Raw genomic sequence first — 20,535 nt, 5'->3', positions numbered from 1 at the left:
ACCATTACAACGCATTGCGCTGGGGGGCGCTCTAGGATAGGGAATAGATTTAATTTACTATCCAACACCTTCCCTACTATCCACGGGGACTGGAGTTGGAATAGTAAATTAAACTATTCACTATCCAGCACCCCAAAGCGCTATGCGTTGTAATGGTATGCGTTGTAAAAACTGCGTTGTAACGGCATGCGTGGCAAAAGCATGCGTTGTAACGTCATACATCCCGCCACATGTGCTGGTTTCACACTAACTCACGGTCTTACAAGCGACATTGCAGCTGGAATCAAAGATATGCTGATGCACTATAAATGGACACATTTTCAGTTTCAATTCTTCAATTCTAAATTTACTAAAGTCACTATTAGAGACAGGTCCTGGTCACAAAAAAGGAACTAAAACTAATGTAAGAATGGTATGTGGATAACTATTGAGATGGTTAATGTGTGACATTTGGGATACATGGGTGCTTTCAGGAAATTGACAATATTAGAATTTTACAATGTTATCTGTGACTAAGCAATGGCAGGGCAATGCCGAGCCTCGGACACATTGTAAAACTGAAGTAATCACTCCTTGTATCATCCTTGGAGTATAGCGAGCCCTGGTCAAGCAGTTGTCATTTCACAACAGCTGTATAATAAAACAGAGCAACCCAAACTGAAGAGGACCCTAGATTATTAAAGTAATATGCTGGATCAATAATCGACAGTTGCATGCCACACTCGTCTATTCTTGCAAAACTTTTGTAGCAAGCCACAAGGGTGGTACAACGTGCTTCTTTTATCAACCGTCCTCCTCCTCTAATCATAGCCTATGAAGGTTCCATGCACCTGTAGGATTTTCCTGCTAGTGAATAACACCTTTCACATGCAACTAAATCATAGGCCCATTCAGATGATGACTTTATCAAATAACCGCCCATGGTTGTAATATTGACTACATACACGCAGCATATACGCATTGTTAACTTGGTTTTACCCCTGAAATTTATTCGTCACTTATTGTTTGTTGAGGCCAAGTTTTTTTATCTAAAGATTATTTGCACTATTATTACCCCCACTGAGAACTGCATCGTTTACACTGCACTAACATTTTATTGCATTAAAATTACAATTGGACAGTGCATATACAATATGTAAATTAATTGTGTGCTTTGGGTTTTTATTTAACCTTACAACTGTGTTCCTCTACCATCCAAAGGATATTTTGATTAGGAGCCTTTGTTCCAATGTATAATTTTATAATAGGTGGTCTTCAATTGCACACCGATCACAGAATGGACACATTGCTAGATTTCTTTAGTACAGTGGTTCCCAAAGATTTGACTCCTGAGGACCCCAGTAAGTCGCTACTGGAAGCCGGGGACCCCCAAGCAATTTGTACTATTTAAATTTCAAACATTAAAACAGAAGTCTGTGAAAAATACACAAACTAGTGCATGCCAAACAAATACTCTAATAGTTAAAGATTTGATTCTTTTATATTGAAAAAATTTGCAACAATCTAAAGATTTTAATGGGAAGGTTGGTGCTGCACCTCAACGCCTAACTTTTGAATGTTTGCCTTTATTTTGCGGTATGAGGCTCCTGCTTATGCCAAGGCCGTACTGGAAACCCAAAGCAGCCCTGGCAAATGTTGTCAGAACAGTGCGCAAAGGGAGCTTTGGGGGGGGGAGGGGGGGTATTCCCCTCCCCCCCCAATAAAATTTGGAAAAAGTTGTGCATTTCACACACATTGGTCATTATATATTGACATGTATTAGCTTTTAAAGCATAGTATTATCCTCCAACAGTGCCTCTTATCTCTCCATAGCTCCTCTTTCATGTATTGCATTTGTTTCATAGCATCTCTCACACCAGTGTAGGGCAGAGACAATGAATCATACATGTGCAAATCAGTGTATTGAAAATGCTACGTAAGGCAAAGGGGACTTCAAGGTGTGGGATTTATGTCATCTATACCTGTAGGCATTTTTTAAGAGTGCTTGGTCTGGATAAGCACAAACTCGGGATTCAGAACATAACAGTGGTTAGCACTGACGTTAATAATAGAATTTAACTTCTACCCAAATAAACCTTTATTAGCAGCATCAGGACAATGAAAGATTGAGAGAAAATATAACTTACTACCTTGTACCATGCAGTTTGAATGCAGCTCTTGAGGGCAGTTCATAGCTCACTGTGCTAGTTTACGATTGTAACTTATGAACTGCACAGTATCAACAGAAGCTCTGTGACAAAAGCCCTACCCACTGAGCTATGCACATAAACTATAGTTTTTTAAAATGCATGGTACATGTTCTTTGCAGCAGGAATATTAAACCTCTGCACTACTTTAGAGGAGTCAAAGCTGCCAATAGACAAAACTCCCATATCTCTCTCCAGCAGGTATATTAATCACCGGAGTTATCTTGACGCTTTTATTGTTGCTTTGAAACCTGCTGATTATACAAGGAACTTTGCAGTGCTTGTAAAACTGCTGACTGGGGGCCCTCTGGGAATGTGTTACGGACCCTAGGGGTCCAGGGACCCCAGTTTGGGAACCACTGCTTTAGTACATTGAAGTTAAACAATTATATTCTATTAGCAGGTACACCCACATAGCTGGCAATGAGGAAGTTATATTGACACTTTCTCTAATTGCATCTCAGCCCATAGTGATGATTACGTCATAAAATTCAGCTTTCTCAAACAGTGGCCAAAAAAAGCAATAGTTTAAGTGTAACTTTGAAAAAGGTTCCACCCATTTCACAATTGATACCTACCCGAGTCTCTCCCTCTGGCCTTTACTCTTGCTTTCTCCACTGGCACCTCAATGTCTTCCTGGTCTCCGTTCTCCTGCCCTTCAGGCTCCAGAGTGGCGGCTACTTCCGCCTCGTTAGTTGGGTCGGGGGCTTTAAATCCTTCAATATATCCTGGATACGGAACTCTGCAAAAATAAAGTGTTGTTAAACTGCTGATACATTTCACATTTATGTTTGTACATTTCGAAGCCTATGCCTTAAGTGACCTACTTATGTTACTTAGATGGACAAATTATGCACGATGAGCAGGCCTGTGAGGACCGCTCAAGCAAGTACTGCAAAATGCCCCAGTGTCTCCAATTAATATACAGTAATTGGGAACCAAATATCCCTGGCACTCTTCACCCCCTCTCATTGCTCTCTAAATACATCATGGCCAGTGACATAACCTACTACAAGGAAAAAGGTATAACAGGAATCTCCCCTTTAATACTCTTTCCTTCTGCAGCTCTGATTCAAGATTGTTACAGTACTACTGCTCTCAGGCTACTGCTGGGTGGCAACTTAAAAAAAAAAGTTAGGCTGAAAAAGCTTGTTTAATTTTGCACTTATTTAAAAATAGATTATGAAATTAGCACACTTTTCGGATTGAATATGTGTAATGAGATAGAAATTTGAGGCAAAACTCACTCCATCTGCAAAATCGACAGATGGAGAATTCTAAGGGTTTTCCTCCTAGGGATGAATCACTTTGATATTAATCAAGGGTGATTAATCTTTGAGGGATCAATATATGACGAATATTTATTATTAACTACATGTTAATCTCAAGCTACTTTTTAGGAAATCCAAGGTAAATCTTGGAATTCCTTTTTGTTGCTTTCTTTTCCAGATTACTATGGGGTTCATATGTTAAGGACATGATACCCTCCCCACTCGTCATCAGGTTTGCTCTACATTGGGAAAGTGAAGGGTCAAATTATCTTAAAGGCTCTCAAATCCAGGACATCTTGATGGAGATATTTTTTTAGGAAAATGTATCTTATTGATTGTAAGAGCATGGTTACTTGTGAGGCACCGTAAGTACATATTAAAATTACTTGAAGATGAACAAGACGACTTTCATTAGTATTCCTTACGGTAAGATGAAATACAAATCGTGGCCAAGAAGGTTGCCTATTCTCTCACATGTCCTACTGCGAGGTCATTTTGCACTAATGCACTGACTACTGTAAAACAAGTGCAAAAAGAACAATTGATGGACAGATTGCAGAACAATGTCATACATTCACCCCAGTGCAGAGATCTGGGCCTAAATCCATCGTTTTGTTGCACTCCACACCACCCTAGGTTAGACAATGGCTATATGCAAATCAGACTTGACCCTGCACCCAATGGGAACAGTCCAGCCCGAACTGCCAGGCCAGGTCCTCCCTGGACTGGAAACAAGCATCCTAGGACCGGTTTCAGGCTTTCAGCCCTCATCAGCCAGGATAGCTTGACTCCAGTGGCATGGAGAGCACGGGACTCACATCTGAGCATACCCATCCCACTCGGGGTGACAAGACCATACAGATGTCAGCGCACCGTACATATCGCAGTTAGGTCTTTGCAAGAAACAAAACCACATATAAATACAGATACAAATGCAGATACATTATATCGAAAACCGCTTGGAGGATACATGATCCCAAGGAGTCCATATGAAAAAGATCAGGCTAAATGACTAAGATGACTAGTGAAAGAATCTAATTATCAGATTCTTTTCTACTTCTTTTTGAAGAAGGTAGAGAAAGGGTTTGCCCTAGTTTCTGACATCTGTGTGTTACATATTCTAGGGACTAGACCAGAGAAGGAGCGGTTGTAAATCTAATTTTTTTTTACTTCTGCTGCTTCAACATTAGAGAATTAGAGCTTTTTGAGGGTCGGCAGCGACTAAAAAAGTTCAAGTTTTTCAGACAGGTATGTTCTGGTGAAGGGTCTTGTGTGTCATTGAAGCTATCTACAACAGCAGAGTTCAAAGTGGCTCTTAGCGGAGCTAGCTTTGTTTTGGGTAGCCCAGCAAGGGTAGCGCTTCCCGAATCCAAACGGGAGGTAACCAGGGATTAGACTGCTAACTAAAAGTCATCTGGGGAAAGACAAGTTTGATTTTCCTAATATGTTTAGTTGGTAGTTAGCTCCTGCTGTGATGGTACAGATATGGTCTTGCATATTCAGGTTTTTTTGTCCAACATTATACCTAGTAATCTAGTAGAACCAATCATGTGTGGGGTGCAGTTGAGTGCAGTGAGTTGCTTAAGCCACTCTTCGATAGGGGCAGGGTGATTGTGTGGAGTGATCATGAGGATTTCAATTTTGAGGGTGTTAAGCATGAGGTGATTGCAGGTCAGCCATTGATGGGTTTTCTTTAGGGTGCAGTTGAGCAATTTGATATCATCGGGGGAGGACAGTTTCAAATACAGTTGTGCGTCATCAGTGTGTATGTGGTAGTGAATGTTAGAGAGAAAGAAGATTGGTAACAGGTTTCATGAACAAGTTGAATGAGGTGGGTGGGAGTGTGGCTCCTTGGGGAACTCTATTCATGACTGGTGTGATGTCAGGTAGGGTTTGATTGACCTTAATTCTTTGTGATCTATTCTGAAGGAAAGAGGCAAACCATTTTAAGACGAGTCCTGATAACCCCATACTCTTCTCAAGAAGGTCAATCATACTATCATGTTTGACCATATCAAAAGTGGAGGAGAGATCAACTAGTATAAGCAGGCAGGGTTTGTTCTGGTCCAGTATTCTCAGTGCGTCGTCAACAATGTGTTTAAGGGTTGTTTCAGTGCTATGCCCTGTTCTGAAACCCGACTGATGATTATCAAGGAGTTGAAATTGATCAATGTGGTTGCAAAGTTGCAGGTGTACCTATTTCTCTAAAGGTTTTGCTAGTCAGGATGATAGTGATAGGGTGGTAGTTGTTGAGGTCATCTTGTGTAGTTCCTACAAGTCTATATAGGATCTTCTTATTCAGACAACATAAACTAAGGGATTGGTGTCCAGACTGATTCCAGACACCCACAAAGGATATGTTCGTCTGTAGACCAGCTAGTTCACAGTGCCACTATAAGCCCCACATCCTTACCAAGGAGCCAATAGTTTCTGGCAACTATCGAACATTGCAACGCTGTCCCCTCAGGGATCGTGGAAATCGTGCAGTACTTTTTACTCAGTCACTCGTGCTCACTTTGTCTCAGAGAGATACTCAGAATAAACAATGGGGAAGTTTTCAATAAGTTTTTATTGAACCAGCGGCATTCTAGTATAAAATACGTGTGCTGCAACAACCATAAGACAGAAACAGATATATACGGTTATGAGCACCAACAGAGTAAATAAAAGGTAGAATTCTACTATAGTGCTAAAACAATGGATATATGCAGGCATATAAAAACGTGACAGTAAAAATGCGTACTCCAACAATCCAAACCCTAACTAGATGTACCTAAGTGCACCTAGCATGTATGTAGGTGTATAGCCAAGAATCTCCTAGGATAGAGCCAACCTCATTACCTGATGTGAGAGAACAAAGGACCCTGTCTTGGTCTTTAGTTGGACACCCTGCGAGGGATGTCAGACCACTGTGTGCTGGAGTGTCTGCATGCAGGGACCACATTGTCTCGTATCAGCATGTCAGCATGGAAGTCATTCTCCTCTGGTTTGTCCAGCGAAGATGTGGCGCTTATATACCCAAAAGGTACCCTCAGGGGTTCTACCTAGATGTGTCATGGTACTGTAGGTATGTCGGCAAAGGATTACAATTGTGATGTAATTATGCAGAAGATGGTAATCCTGCTGTGATACTGAGAATCCTCATACATAATAAATGAGAAAACCACACAACATTTATGCAGCATCTAACTAGGTAAAAGTTCAGCACCAAACTTGTTATGTAAAACAATGGTAGGACAAATATAAGTAAAAGGTTGTGTGACTACCTAAGCCTATATCGGGGTACATTGGGGTTTATAACAGTCAGACAGGTCTGCATTTGATTATTTTAGAATAGGGGTGACCTGACCAATCTTAAAACAGTTGGGAAACATGACCTGAGAGAGAGAGGCGTTGACAATCTTGTACCGAAGAGGGAGTATGGAGGGGTAAGCTGTTTGGTGAGCGTGGCAGGCAAGGGATCATTGAAGTGGTTTTGGGTTTTTATTGTTGTGAACATTGTGACTAAAGCGTCTTCATTCGGGATTTTGAAGGAGCTCCAAGTAGCATTGTTTTAGTAGGATAGCCAGAAGGAGGGGTTCTAGCTGGGTACTGAACAGGTAGGAGGCTAAGCTGGGCCTGAGTAAACAGAAGCTGTGAGTGTTGGTTAGAATTACTTGTTGTTTGATGTTTTTGTATAATTTTTTGGATCTATTTTTGGCATTGTCTAATTGCTCCATGAAGTATTCTGCTTTGGAGTTTTGGATGTGTTTGCTGTAGGAACACAACAAGACTGGGTAAGGTTGAGGTCTGTGAAGACCTTGAAGGACTTCATTAAAGGATCATTAGAATCATTCCAGTGTATGTTAAAGTCCCTGAGGAAGATATGATTAGTGAGACGATCCGAGTTGGAAGAGATGGTCTCCATTATTTGTATCAGGTTCTTATACTCACATCCAAAGAATCAAGTCTGAGTCAACGGCACCCTCTCGGACCTCTTCTCAATCGGATGAGGCACCCAGCAGAAATGTCCGCTTTGCTCCCTCTTATTCACACTAGCTTTAAAGCCGCTGGCAATGTAGGTCTGATGTGATGGGCACATCTGGGGTTTTGTATGAGGACCAGCGTTAGAGGGAAAAGCTCTTTAAGTGGACAACATTCTCCTGTTTACTGCACAGCCCCCCCTCTCGGGTCCTCGCCTCATCTAAATGCTCTCCATATGTGGAAAGGCATCTAGCCTGCAGGTCAATTGTTATAAGTCTCTCTTAGTCCCACTGAATGGTGCCCTGAGCGTAGTGGACTGGCAGGTGCAATTGCCGATCTGCAGATTAAGCTTAAATACATTTAAGCTTATTAAGCTTAAACACATTTTGCCATAGAGCCAAGCCTGAATTTGACCCCTCTAAATTGTTGGCAGCTCTCACCACATGGTCCAGACTCCCACTGAACATATTCGGTAAGGTGGCGTTGTTTTAAATGAATATGCTACATGATCCAATCCTTTCCCTACCTGTTACCCCAGGCTTGGTTCTAAACACAGCCAAAATTTGCTCCATTCTATAGATGAGCAGGTTGGCCAGAACGGCGTATGATAACTGTGCTGAGTCCACAAATGACACAGGGCTGGGCATGGAGGATGAGAGGAGAGGATGTAGCCTTACGGCTAGAGAGGTCGACCTCAATGCTGGGGAACCGGATTCGAGTCTGGGCAGTGACGCTTAACATCCTGTGATTCTGGGCAAATCATTAAATCTACCGTGCCTAAAAAAATGAATGTGTCCATCTGTAACAACACTGGTGCCCATGTAAGGTGATCTGACACCCGATGTCTCGGGTCTAGTTCGCGTTATATAAAACTCTAAAAAAATATTTTTACATTAAAAATGGTGGACATTTGTCTATATTATTGGGCTGCACAACTTCGGATGGCAAATGACTGGCTGAGTGGAGGATGGCAAGACCCGGTGTTCCATCTCAAAGTGGTAAGGATGAAATACTGCACCACAACAAGTTTCCACATCTGAAATGGGAAATAACATTTCAAAATCGGTATTCTTTCTTGTTTCTAGGCATATGTCCACCTGCTTTAAGAAGGTGTCTCTATTCCTGAAGTTACCAGGCCACTTTTAATCCAGTTTCAGATGAAAAAGTGAATATGTGTCCAAATTTAACCAGACCCATAGAAAAATGTTGCATCTACAAATATGAGCAGTGGAAGGACACGAGTAATGCTTCCATGCTCCAGAGGAGGGACAAACACATGAAGGGGAAAGAAGCTTACTGCAGCTGCCAAATAAGAAGCAAGCAAATGACTGTGATAATGAAGCCTCTGAGCCCACAGTTAGAAAACAAAAGGGCTCCAAGAACCAGCACAGGTGCTGTCTAGGTAAGGCCTATAGACAACTAGGAATGTTAATCCTATGCCAGAGGCACTTCCAACAGTGCTAGACAAATTAGATATGCAGCTAAACTGTTCTTCCTCTTAAATATTCCATACCGTCTCCAGATTCATGGCATTACTTGGAAAGATAGGACTTTGACTCTATTGAGACCTCACAAAGGACACATGAAACACTCATTTGACTTCCACCTATATTGAGAAAACCACAAGAGAAATGGTTAAAAGTGAAGCTCTTTCCTGTTAGTGGAGTCCTGTTACAGACATGGAGAGGTCTCTTTGGTTTCTGTTGTTTCTTTGTTCCTCTGTTCTCACACTTCTTTGAGATAGTTATATTTGGTGATGTAAATATTAATAGGCTGTGCATCAGGAGTGTGCTTCCTGACATTTTAAGAAGTTCCCACCCACAATGAGCACTTTAACAGCCTCCCTGCAACTACACAGTGTGAGTTTGCTTATCAAGTCAGTGCTCAGTCCAGTTAAATAAAACTTTGTTGTTCATGGTCACCTTTTCATTGGCAGTTTCACAGAAGGGACAAGTAAATATGACGTGCATTTTCAATAGGTTATTCGATATGTCTTATATATGATCATCTTTTCCAATTTGATGTCGATTGTTTCTATCCGCAGTTTCACTTAAGTGGGTAATACAAAAATAAGCAGTGTCAAAAACATTACGCCTGGATTTAATGAGGTAAAGAATGTGCATTAGAATGAGACACACTGGAGGGAACCAGCTAGAGTGGACAGAAAGGGCTATAGTGTTGATGTTGTCTCTAATGCAGTTCAATGCTAGCACTCAAGTGGAAGAGGAGGGATACACCCAGACAGAGATCAGCATTAGGTGAGAGATGAAAACTCCACAGCCCTGAGCCAAAAAAGTGATTTATAAAGTCTCAAGTCAATGGCTGACAGAATCAATGGCTCATGTCTTAATGGATGGTTTGGCATCATCATAGATGTCAGTTAGTGAGAGGTCCCACACACCTAATGGGTCACCTTTTAGATCCATTTCATTCCAACCTCAGTTGGCTCCTCCTAGACCCATGGCCTGGACAGACCCCAACCTGATCTCTATGTCTCCTTAGTAACTGGGCACAAACCCACATCCATGAGTGCTTATACTACTAAAAGGCCATGGCATAAGCTTAATATTACAGAATTTGTCAGCTACATCTTGTCCTATTCCCCCCAGCTACATCCTAGTGCAGACTCCGCTGATACGGACAGGAAGGAATGGGTCACTTCGGCCCTCAATAAGTTGATACTCTTCTGCCAGGTAAAGGCCAGGAGTAAGCCCTCTGCCTCTTGGTTCAATAAAACACTGATTATTGGGAGAAAGCGTTGCAAGGTGCTTGAGAGAATGTGGAGAAAATCTTATGACACTAGGATAAAGTCACTTTACTTGAATGCATTAAATTGATAGAAACAATCAGAGCAGAGTTATTTTCTTCTAAAATGTCAAACAGCAAGAACCTTGCAAAGGAAATCGTTTTCATTATCAAAAGGTTAACAACTTCAGCCAAGACCAAGTTAGCAGAGCAATCTAATGACCACTCCAATAGAATCGCAGATTTTTTCCATGGGAAAGATCAAGGATATCTGTGCCCAGTTTCAGCCGAATGCTACTGAAAGGGTTGAGCCTACTCTTGAGTGTCAAGAGGAGGCACTGCCTTGGGCAGTTCTTAATTAATTGCCCCCTTTTGACTTAGCCTCCTTTTCAGTTTGATGCATCTTAGTGAAATCAGGCTCACTGGATGTTTCCCTTAAACCAGATAAAATCCTAAACCTGCAGGAAATTGTTATTCCCTGCTTCCTTGAAATAGTCAATCTTTCACTGTCCTCTGCTATTCTTACCCAGCTTGGAAGCAGGCAAAACACATTGCACTCTGAAAAAGCTTTCCCTTGACCCTTCCAGCCCTGGTAACTACAGCCCTATATCCTTACTTCCTTTCTTAGCTAAGGTGGCGGGAAAACACGTTAACAAAGTTCTAGCGGAGTTCTTATAAGCCAACGGCATTCTGGACATTCAACCAAAATGGCTTCAGGTCCCATCTAAGCTCAGAATCTGCTCTCATGTCTGTCACTGAGATGCATCACAGAGTTATGGATTTTTTTTGATTAGAGTGCGTCCTTCGACACCCTCTCTCATGAGGTGCTTCTACAATGCCTTCATGACTAAGGCATAAGAGGGCACAGCGATGTCCTGGTTCAAATCTTTTCTTTAGCCACCATTCTTTCCAGGTCTCCCCCCTCCTTCCTTCATCTCCCAGACCTTCGGAGCATGAGTTTCTTCAGGACTCCTCTTGAGCCCCACACTGTTTAACTTATATGTTAGACCTTTGGCAGAGATAGTGAAACACGTAGGGTTCTCTATTGGCTCATATACAGATGATAGCCAACGTATCATTTCTTTTTCTGCTGACTCCTCTAAGCATATTACCACATTTCAGATTTGTATCCTGTCAGTGGCAAGCTGGATGGATGGCAATTGTTTAAAATTAAATTCGAGCAAAACAGAGAAACTACTGTTTGGCGACCATACTAAGCCATGGGGAAATCTGTGGTGGCTGGACAGCCTTGGGCACCCCTGCACCTAAATCTTTGGTGAAATATCTGAGCATATGGCTGGATGACTCACTTAGTCTTGAGAAGCATGTACCCACTCTGGCGGGCAATTGTTTTGGTCTTCTGAGAAGACTGAAACCTATTATTGACCTATTCCAACTGCACATCGCCAGATGATTATTCAATCTCTCATTCTTTCCTACCTAGACTACCGTAAAGTCCTCTATCTGGGTTGTACGAAATCTATCCTTAAGAGGTTATGGTCGGTCCAAATCATGGTGTCCAGATTGCTATTGTCTCTCACAAAGTTTTGTTCCACTTCAGGGCTTCTTCGCAAGCTCCATTGGCTTCTATTGGAGAGGCAAATTCAATTTAAAACTCATAGTACGGCACATAGTACCAGGAAAGCTCAAGATGCTTCCATCCTTTATGATCTTATGAGACCTTATCTCCAAACCAGAGCCCTTTGCTCGGCCCAGCTTAATACTGGCGGTAACTCCCAGGTTCCTCAGGAAACATGCCGATGCCCTCTCATTGCAAGTTTTGGCTCCAGCTCTTTGGAACAGTTTGCCCCTTGAGCTAAGAAATATCCAGAATGATTTTGATTTCAGAAAAAAGCTTTAAGCCTGGATTTTCATCTATCAGGAGGTTCTGATCTCTTCTCCTGCTTTTGATGTGGTATTCGAGTGCGGTGGTCAGCATTGCTGGTGCAGCTGTGAGCTTTGTAAATTTAATTAGATAACATTATATAACATAACATAACAGATGCTGATCGATGAAAGTCAATGGTTGATAGAGCCAGCCGGAAAACCCACTCTAGCTATATTAACAGTAGAAGAAGCAAAGGCCACTCTATATATATTATTAACAGTAGGTCTGCTTGATAGTTGCACTACCAAAACCCGTGTATAATAAATGAGAAGTGAATTCTCAATAAAATAATGAATGTCTGGTGTGAATGATCCTTTTTTCCATTATTTTTCCAAAATGGGGGCAGACTTGCATTGGCAGAGAGATGTAGTAGTAGTTCTGCCTGCGCTGTTCTTAACTATGGTCTTGGATACGAGTTCCCTGGTGTTGTTTGCAATAATGATGGCACTTGATAAAATCCGACACTATTCAGTTCAGAATTTATTGGGTGCAATAGTTATTGACTATTCCCAACCTGCACCCTCAAAAATGGTACATAACATGGATTTTGGTGCTTGGAACGCTAAACATTGCTTGTCGTGGTTTTTATCAGGCATTTTCCCTATATAAATATTGGCAGGTTTCAAGTTTATCCAAGGGATTTGAATGTTATCACACCACTTAATTACTGGTTGCGGAAAAATCAGCAAAGCTCATAATTCCGATATGTGTGAGAACAATAGTTATAATAGTACATAACAGAAGTTACCCAGGCGTGTAATTGATGGCTAAAGGTCTACAAATGAGTGGCGCCCACAGAATTGAGGCAGCGTGTAATGCATAAATACACATGCATGGCTGACAGAGGTTTGCAATGGCCTCTCCCAGCCCACCTCACAAGTTCTGCATTTCCAAAAGATTCACTCCTTTAGCACTCACCTCTCCACTACCGACACCAGTTCTGCTGGCAGTGCCCGTGCATCTCCTCGTCCCTGGCATTCCCCTCGGATCCCTGGGGGTGGGTAGATGTTTAAGTCTCCTGTGAAGAGGGTAGGAAATATTATTGCACAATGTCTTTTTTGGGGGTTTCAGTGTAGCATGTCCTTTAAAAAGGGTAAAATAATTGGTAATTCACAAAACGGTAACACCTCCTTCTCAATGGGCATCAAGTTAGTTTTATTTTTCCTTTTTACAGAAAGTGTCTGCTGCTGTCATTAATATAGGGCATTATTCCTTCCATGGATGTGATATGCTGCATCTTTAACAATCTCACATAAATGTGTGGGAAATCTGCTCTTTCCAAATTTCAGCATTTAGAAATTTTTATCAGAGGAAACATTTCTTATCAGGAATACATGCCAACACTCTGGGGCCCATTACAATATGCCTGTATAATTCCTTTAGCTGGTACAGCCACCAGTCCCACTGGGAGCCACAACCTCTATGAAAACACTGAGGGATGGAATTCTTTCACTGCATGCTTTGCCCAATATCCAGAGAAAACCCAGCCCGACCAAAAATGAAGAAAAACAAGTGTGAATGTGTGCACACAGTACTTTATTTGTAAAAACATAAGGGCCTCACCAGGAGGCCACAGCAGCTTGCACCACCTATTGCCCCTGCTAGCACTGCCACTGACAGTACCAACACAACTACTAACAATCACACTATTACAAATGTGAGAATTTAGACTATTCCAACCCCCCAAAAGTCATACGAATATCTTCGATGGCAGGTATTAGTCTTTTTTAATGTGTATTGAATAAATAATCAATTGTTGTTGTGCTCGTCTCTAAATTAGACAGACATCACCACCATGTGGCAGACTGTCTTAAGTGCTAGTGTTGACAATTAAGTGCTGGTACTAAGCACTGGAAACTACTGGCTCAAATCAAGCACTGACTGTAGAAACACAAAACCCCTCATTTAATTTCCAATAAACTGGTCATCAACAGTAATACCCCCAGTCCTTTAGAATTACCAATGCCCACAGAAACAATAGTGCTGGCAGTGAGAGAATACAGGGCCAATTAGCCGCCTGCCTTTACTGGGGTTGTCTTTGTGTTATCGTAGGAAGAATAATTCTCATTGGTTGGGGTGAAATATCCTAATACATCTTCTATGGATGCCAGTCCTTCCTATTAAAAACCCATATATACTGGGTATACAGAGCTGTGCCCATATGGCCACGCTGAAGCAAAAAGAAAGAATGAGGTACCATAAATACATAACATTTTTAATTGATTTTCGTATTTAGAATACTTCTAGTGGCTGTGGACAGGACTTCCCATAAGCAATCCTACGACTTCTTAGTTAAACTATTCCAAGTTATTTCTGCAGTGTTTCCAGTTATTGCAACTGCACCGGTTCTATAGGTGTAATTGTGAATTTGTATACGTTAGTTGTCAGATGGATCCTTCATGTTCAGATATACAGTAACAAATAAACAAAGGATTCAATGGATAACTTTTGCCTCAGGGCCACTAAGTGTCTTATATGAAAGCAGCGTGCTTTTCAGATTCATGAATGCCGAACACCTCCTTATGTAAGCCTCTTTAAACACATGTCTGACACGTAGCACAAGCGGTATACGTTTACAACGCGAGCGTTACAACGACGTACCATTACTACGCGGTTATAACAACGAAAGTTGTTACAACGAATTGCGCTGGGTGGCGCTCAAGGATAGTAAATCATTTAATTTACTATCCCAACACCTTCCCTACAATCCACGGGGACTGGTGTTGGAATAGTAAATTACATTTTTTAATTTGCGCCCCCCCAACGCAAGTCGTTGTAACGACTTGCGTTGTTACAACCGCGTTGTAATGGTACGCGTTGTAAAAGTGTGCGTGGTAGTGACGTACATCCAGTACAAGCTTGTGAGTTGGCAACCAACTCCGTTCAAAGGTTTATGCTTCTTGGGCAGCCATATCCTCGGCTTAATTTGTAAAATAATAAGTGCTGGGGCCCACACCTTTGCTGAGAAGCTCCCGCCAGTGTTGCAGAAGGTTGAGATGCTGAATACAAAGGCTGCATAGTCTTGATTCCACATATGCATCTTTAATCCATCACCAGACATTGCCCGACTCCTTATCGCACCCCTGCACCATCTTCGTTCCTGCTTTCTTCCTCCATTACTGTTTTTCAGTCTTTATCCTCCTTCTTTCCTCCATTTGTATTTTTCTCTCTCTTGTTCTGGGTCAAAGGCTGATGAGGACAAATAGGTGCCCAACCGGTCCTCGCCAGGTCCACTTTAAACCATTCTCAAATGATATGGTACTGAGAAACCCGACGGTGCTCGATTAAAAATGGTAACTCTACCCTATGTTATGTTTAAAAGCTTCAGAACATCTCCAGCTTCAATTGCTCTCTCACCAGCTCATCTAAAGTCAACTACTGTAATTTTGAAAGTGGGTGCGCAATCATCAATGTTAGGGCTTGGAACATATTTAGTCGTCTTGTTATGATATTCATGTTGATTGCAACCACCCTACCTTGTCATGACATATAAGTGTACCATTACATTTGCTTCTACTGTGTCATTGTTGAAAGCGAGCCTGATATATGTGAGTCATAAAGGTTATCAGTCCAAAGATAGCCCTCTTCTAGCCAGATATTTCATTTAAACTTTTTACACATTATTTTGAGAATTGTGGGACTCCTGTCTTCCCTAAAGATTAAAATATAGAGCTGCCACTTTTTCCACATGGGTCTCAAAACCTAATACCTCCCCATACCTTTTACATTCTGCAATCAAAGATAGAATCAATAAAACAGGTTCTAGTGGGTGAGTGGATATTATCACCTTCATCATCCATGTGGCAGGGAACACTTCTGTGTTCCCTGCCACATGGATGAAATATCCTCTAATGTTGGGATAATCTTGGTTCATTGCTGCTGTGGGATCCAAAATGAGTACAAACAGTGAGGGCGATGAGGCAGCAATCAATGTCCGTCTCATCATGTATGTCACCTAGGGTCAGTATACATCTAAAGCCTAATAAAAAAGTGGCCTGGTAATAAGGAATAGTGGTAATGCACAGTTTTATTTACTGATACAGGGAGGAAGTTCATTGCCTTTACTGCACCACAACAAGTTTGTACATTTGAAATGGAGGAATAACATGCAGAAATTAATATTATTGCATGATTACTGCACGTTTTCCCCAAATTCTTTATGGTTTCTGGGAATATTGCCACCACTTCAAATAAGTGGATCTTTCCCCAGAATTCCAGGTCACTTTCATCCTCTTTCAGATGAAAATGGGGACATGGGGCCATTTGTTATCGGTGAGCAGCGGGTATTACCAGGCCTGCCATTACTACGCTGCTTTTACAACGCAAATTGTTACAAAGTCTTGCGCTGGAGGGCGCTTTTGGATAGGGAATAGTTTAAATTTCTATTCCAACACCTTCCCTACTGTAACGTGGGCTGGAGTTGGAATAGAAAATTAAACTATTCCATTATCCAGCGCTTAGCGCAAGTCGTTGTAACGACTTGCGTTGTAAAAACAGCGTTGTAATGGCAAACGTGGTAATAGCCCGCATTGTATTGACATACAACCTTTGTTATCAGTCCAGTAATGCAGTTTTATCTCTGAGAATACTAAAATTTGCCTTTTCTAATAAAATCTCCGATCCAAGCCACACTTTTGGAGAACGCTTTGAAGGAAAAACTAGCTTGTGCTGCTGATTGGGTTTTCAGTCCCTAGAGAATGTAAGACAGATTTCAATGTGGTTATTGGTCTTCTTCATAAGATGAACCATCCATCAAGCTTTAGGTTTAGTCTGAGCAAAGGCAGGTTTCGCACCATCAACAAGCTGTAGAAGATCCCAATTGACAGGCATCAGGAGATGGCTCTAGGAGTACAATCTCCTGATGGTTCCCTCGTATTTCCATAAATATGTTTGTGTCTGTGGTGTAGCAGGGCTACTGGCCTATACAAACATCCTATCTTTTCCCTGGTTGGGAATAACCATTATGTTACATGCAGCATAGCTGCCTGTAATGTAACTAAACCTCATGATACTCCCATCAGGTATGATTTTTTGCCTCCTCTCTGCTATAACAGGGTAGAAAGTAGACTTGAAAGATTATGCTTTTCTGCATATATTGCTATCTGTTAGATTTTTTGCGGCTAGTACTTTTTTCTCAAGAGTTTGGGATCGGATTGTCTCTCCATAGGTTCCTCTTTCATAATATATGCTCTTCAGACTGAGTAGACTCTCTGCTGTCCAAATGATCAAAAGGTTACTCAAAAAGGTTATTCAATTCTCCTTAATCATATCATCTTTCTGAATGTATTCTGAGACCCAATTTCTTGTACTCCTGTTCTGCCCACACCTACAACGACTATTTCTGGAAGGATTTCTTAATTTTTTGTCATGTTTGAGGATACAGCAATGTTTTCAATGCATCCTATGTGATTCTTTTCTGCATTTCTACTCTACTGAATGTCAGCTGGTAATCCTCAGGAAAATTCTGCATCATTTTCCTGGCTATACTACTGTCCAGTATGTTACCGCTAGGTTCACAGCATCTAAGCCTTGGCTATTGTGAGGGTCAGACCAAGGACCTGATTTAGAGTTTGGGAACGGGTTATTTCATCACAAACATGAGAGATATCCCACCCACCATTTTACAAGTGCGTTATACTCTGTAGTACATGCAATAAACTGAATGGGATATTCGTCACATTTGTGATGGGTCTAAGAATCACTCACCAAGTTTGTTCTCATGGGAGACTTCTTTAATACTGTAATCAATAAACCTTCTACTAACTTTCGTCTCACCAGACAACTTGCTGTGAGGTTGAGCTAATCTCTCTTGAAGACTGAATTGTATTTGAGAAGAAGGTGTAATCCCTGATCTTCAGCAGTTTGGCTCTCTACGTTTGTTGTTGCTTAAGCGCCCTTAGACCTATCTAGCTCAATATCTAGCATGTGTTCAATATTCCTACAGTTATGATCTTCTCAGTAAAGGTTTTGTCATGGGAGGTATTCCAAAACTCATACTAATCCATAGGAATATCTTCAATCCACAAATGATGCTCACACTTCCCTGTCCTGATGAAATCCAATGATTTCCCCAGACTACATCTGGAGAAGGAAGTGTGAGCATCATTTGTGGATGGGAGATATTGTTAGGAGTTAGTATGAGTGTTGGTATAGAGATTATTTTTTGTTGTCGGAATGTTGATTCTCTTGAATATACTGAATTTGTCCTAGGATGGAATGTGATGTGCAGGATGGATTCCATTCTAATCGTGACATCATTTAATAGTGACTTGGGTAAATTCTTGGGTCATTAAATTTTGGTTGCAAGTGGTGAGGTAATGTACTTAACGTTATTTTTCATGTCCTTTTGTAATTACAGTGCAATTATACATAGAGGTGATGGATAATCTTTAGGGAATTAATATAGTTGTTTATGACTGCAATACATGACGTGTGGATGACTTAAGAACAAGATGTTCTGGATAGCACCTATAGATTATAAGGTGACTGACAAATGTTTCAATAATGAGCCTAGTATGAGTAAGTTGTAGATGGACAGTGGGAAACAATGGGCATGTTTTATGTAATATGATGGGCTTAATCAGTAAATGGGCATGGTGCTGGGTACAACATTCCTTGGGATACAACAATAAATAGTGCTTTGCAGAAGATGACGGGTTTGTCCATGACAGCACTGCATAAATATTCGGCCCATGATATCTCTGAAATATTATCTAAATTATCCCAATCTGATAAAAAAAATAGATTGTTACCTTTAGTACAACTTTGAGACTGCAACAATTTGAGGTTTCAATTATAACAATTTAATTTTCTGTGATTTTTTCATGCAGTAAATAACTGGTGAATGTATTCTTTTTTGAAAAAGAAGCGTTGATTGTTTCGATCGGCCTGCTATACCTTTTTTGGTACACTTTGATTAGTTTAAATTGAATTCATCTGTGAATCCTCTAGGCCCAAATTGGTTGGTTCACAGTAAATAATTGGTGAATGCATTTTCTTCTCCGTACAATTTAAAAGAATTGTTCATTCTTTCAACCTGCCAGCTAAATCTTTCTTTGAATAGAGTATTTGAATGGATTATTGTAGTAGGTTATTTGTACCTTAGTTTTTAATGAGTGATTAATTGTGTATTTCAATGTTTTCAAATTTTGTAAATTGCAGCCCTGAGCAAGCTTTTGGTGTATGGGCGAAACACGTTGGCTGTCTGGCTGTATTTTATTATGGAAATTGGAAAGAATAATAAAGCACTGAATTATTTACCACATTCTTCCAAGATACGTTGCGATTCAATTTTGTACTTATTGAATTAGTTTTGGGACCTTGCCTCTCCATTTCTGTATAAATGTAATTATTTGGGTGAATGGAAAGCTGACCTAATGAGTTAGGCAACTGGTTATTTACAAAGCTGACTGAACTGGTTTGTGGGGTTGAACAATTCTTTAGCTGTCTCAAAGTTGTCTCTGGTTATTTTGGCTCTAAAACTGTGCTTGCTTTGCCAAACATTTAATGATTTGGTGGTTCTGCTGGCATGAAGCTGGTTTAAGCAGAACGTCTCTCGGGCCCGCACCCACTCCTTCCTTCCATGAGTTCACTCTGTGCCCTACCCTTTGCCCGGCATCTTGACTCCTTTCAGGTCCAGTATCCAGGTATTATGTTGGATGAACTCTATGTTTCCATTTTCCGTGTCTTCCTTCTTGTTTTGTATGTTTATATTGTCTTTCCTATTATTTTGCAAACCCTCCCATTTACATTTGCGATCTCTTCTCTGGCATTCTTTTCTTGTGTTAAGTGTCTTGTTTGCCACAGTCTAAAGAGAGCGTTTATTTCTTAAAGTCTGTGATAGTTGTTTCCACAAGCTTTGTAGTTTGGCTTGAAATATTTTCTGTCACTCTGCTTCATTTTAGGACCAGACACCGATTGAGGTAGTTTTTGGTTAGTTTTAAATCTCCTTCATCTCTATTGACTGCCATTTGCCCATCTTCGTCCAGTTTTTGATCTCCTTCCCTAGTTATCTTCTGAAAACAAAGAGTGTCTTATTTATGTGTGCACACAGGATTACTTGTTTGTGGCACAGTGTCCTCCCATGCTCATTTTGCAAGATCCTGTGTAATTTTTACTTTGTATTGCCTCAGGAGGAACTTGCTGGGATTTTATGGTTCCCTTCAATCCTCCTAGCAGAATTTTCAAGATCAATACTGTATAAATGGGTCCAGGTTCGTTCCCCCTGCCATACGCCATGTGTTTGTTTTGCAGTGCAGTTCCCTGATGTGGGTTTCCTAATTGTGTGTCAGGGTTTTGTTTTGAAAGATCTTCAGTTTGCTTTTGTGTGTCCTCTATATAGCCGACATCCTTCAGCAGGGCCACATTGGCTCAGAAAGGTGGGCATATTGAGGTATGCATTGGTTGCAGTGATTTTTATTCCAACCTTTACCATTGAACAATTTCTGACCTATAGTCCATTGTATCACTTTCCATACCATAC

At 41.0% G+C, this 20,535-nt stretch overlaps 1 protein-coding gene across 1 annotated transcript in view; it reads right to left on the bottom strand.

Moving 5' to 3' along the window:
- LOC147689264 (collagen alpha-4(VI) chain-like) overlaps positions 1–20,535 on the bottom strand; it is a 495,718-nt gene that overhangs the window by 28,496 nt on the left and 446,687 nt on the right. The window contains exons 39-40 of the mRNA XM_086942070.1: positions 12,972–13,071; positions 2,765–2,928 (exon numbers count right to left, since the gene is read on the bottom strand). Of these exons, the coding sequence (XP_086798196.1) occupies positions 2,765–2,928; positions 12,972–13,071 (264 nt within the window). The remainder of the gene's footprint in view (positions 1–2,764; positions 2,929–12,971; positions 13,072–20,535) is intronic.

Source organism: Lissotriton vulgaris, chromosome 10 (genome assembly GCF_964263255.1).
Source record: "Lissotriton vulgaris chromosome 10, aLisVul1.2, whole genome shotgun sequence".
Taxonomy (NCBI): Eukaryota; Metazoa; Chordata; class Amphibia; order Caudata; family Salamandridae; genus Lissotriton; species Lissotriton vulgaris.
Note: the sequence above shows the minus strand (reverse complement) of the source record. Positions and strands in the feature narration are given on the sequence as shown.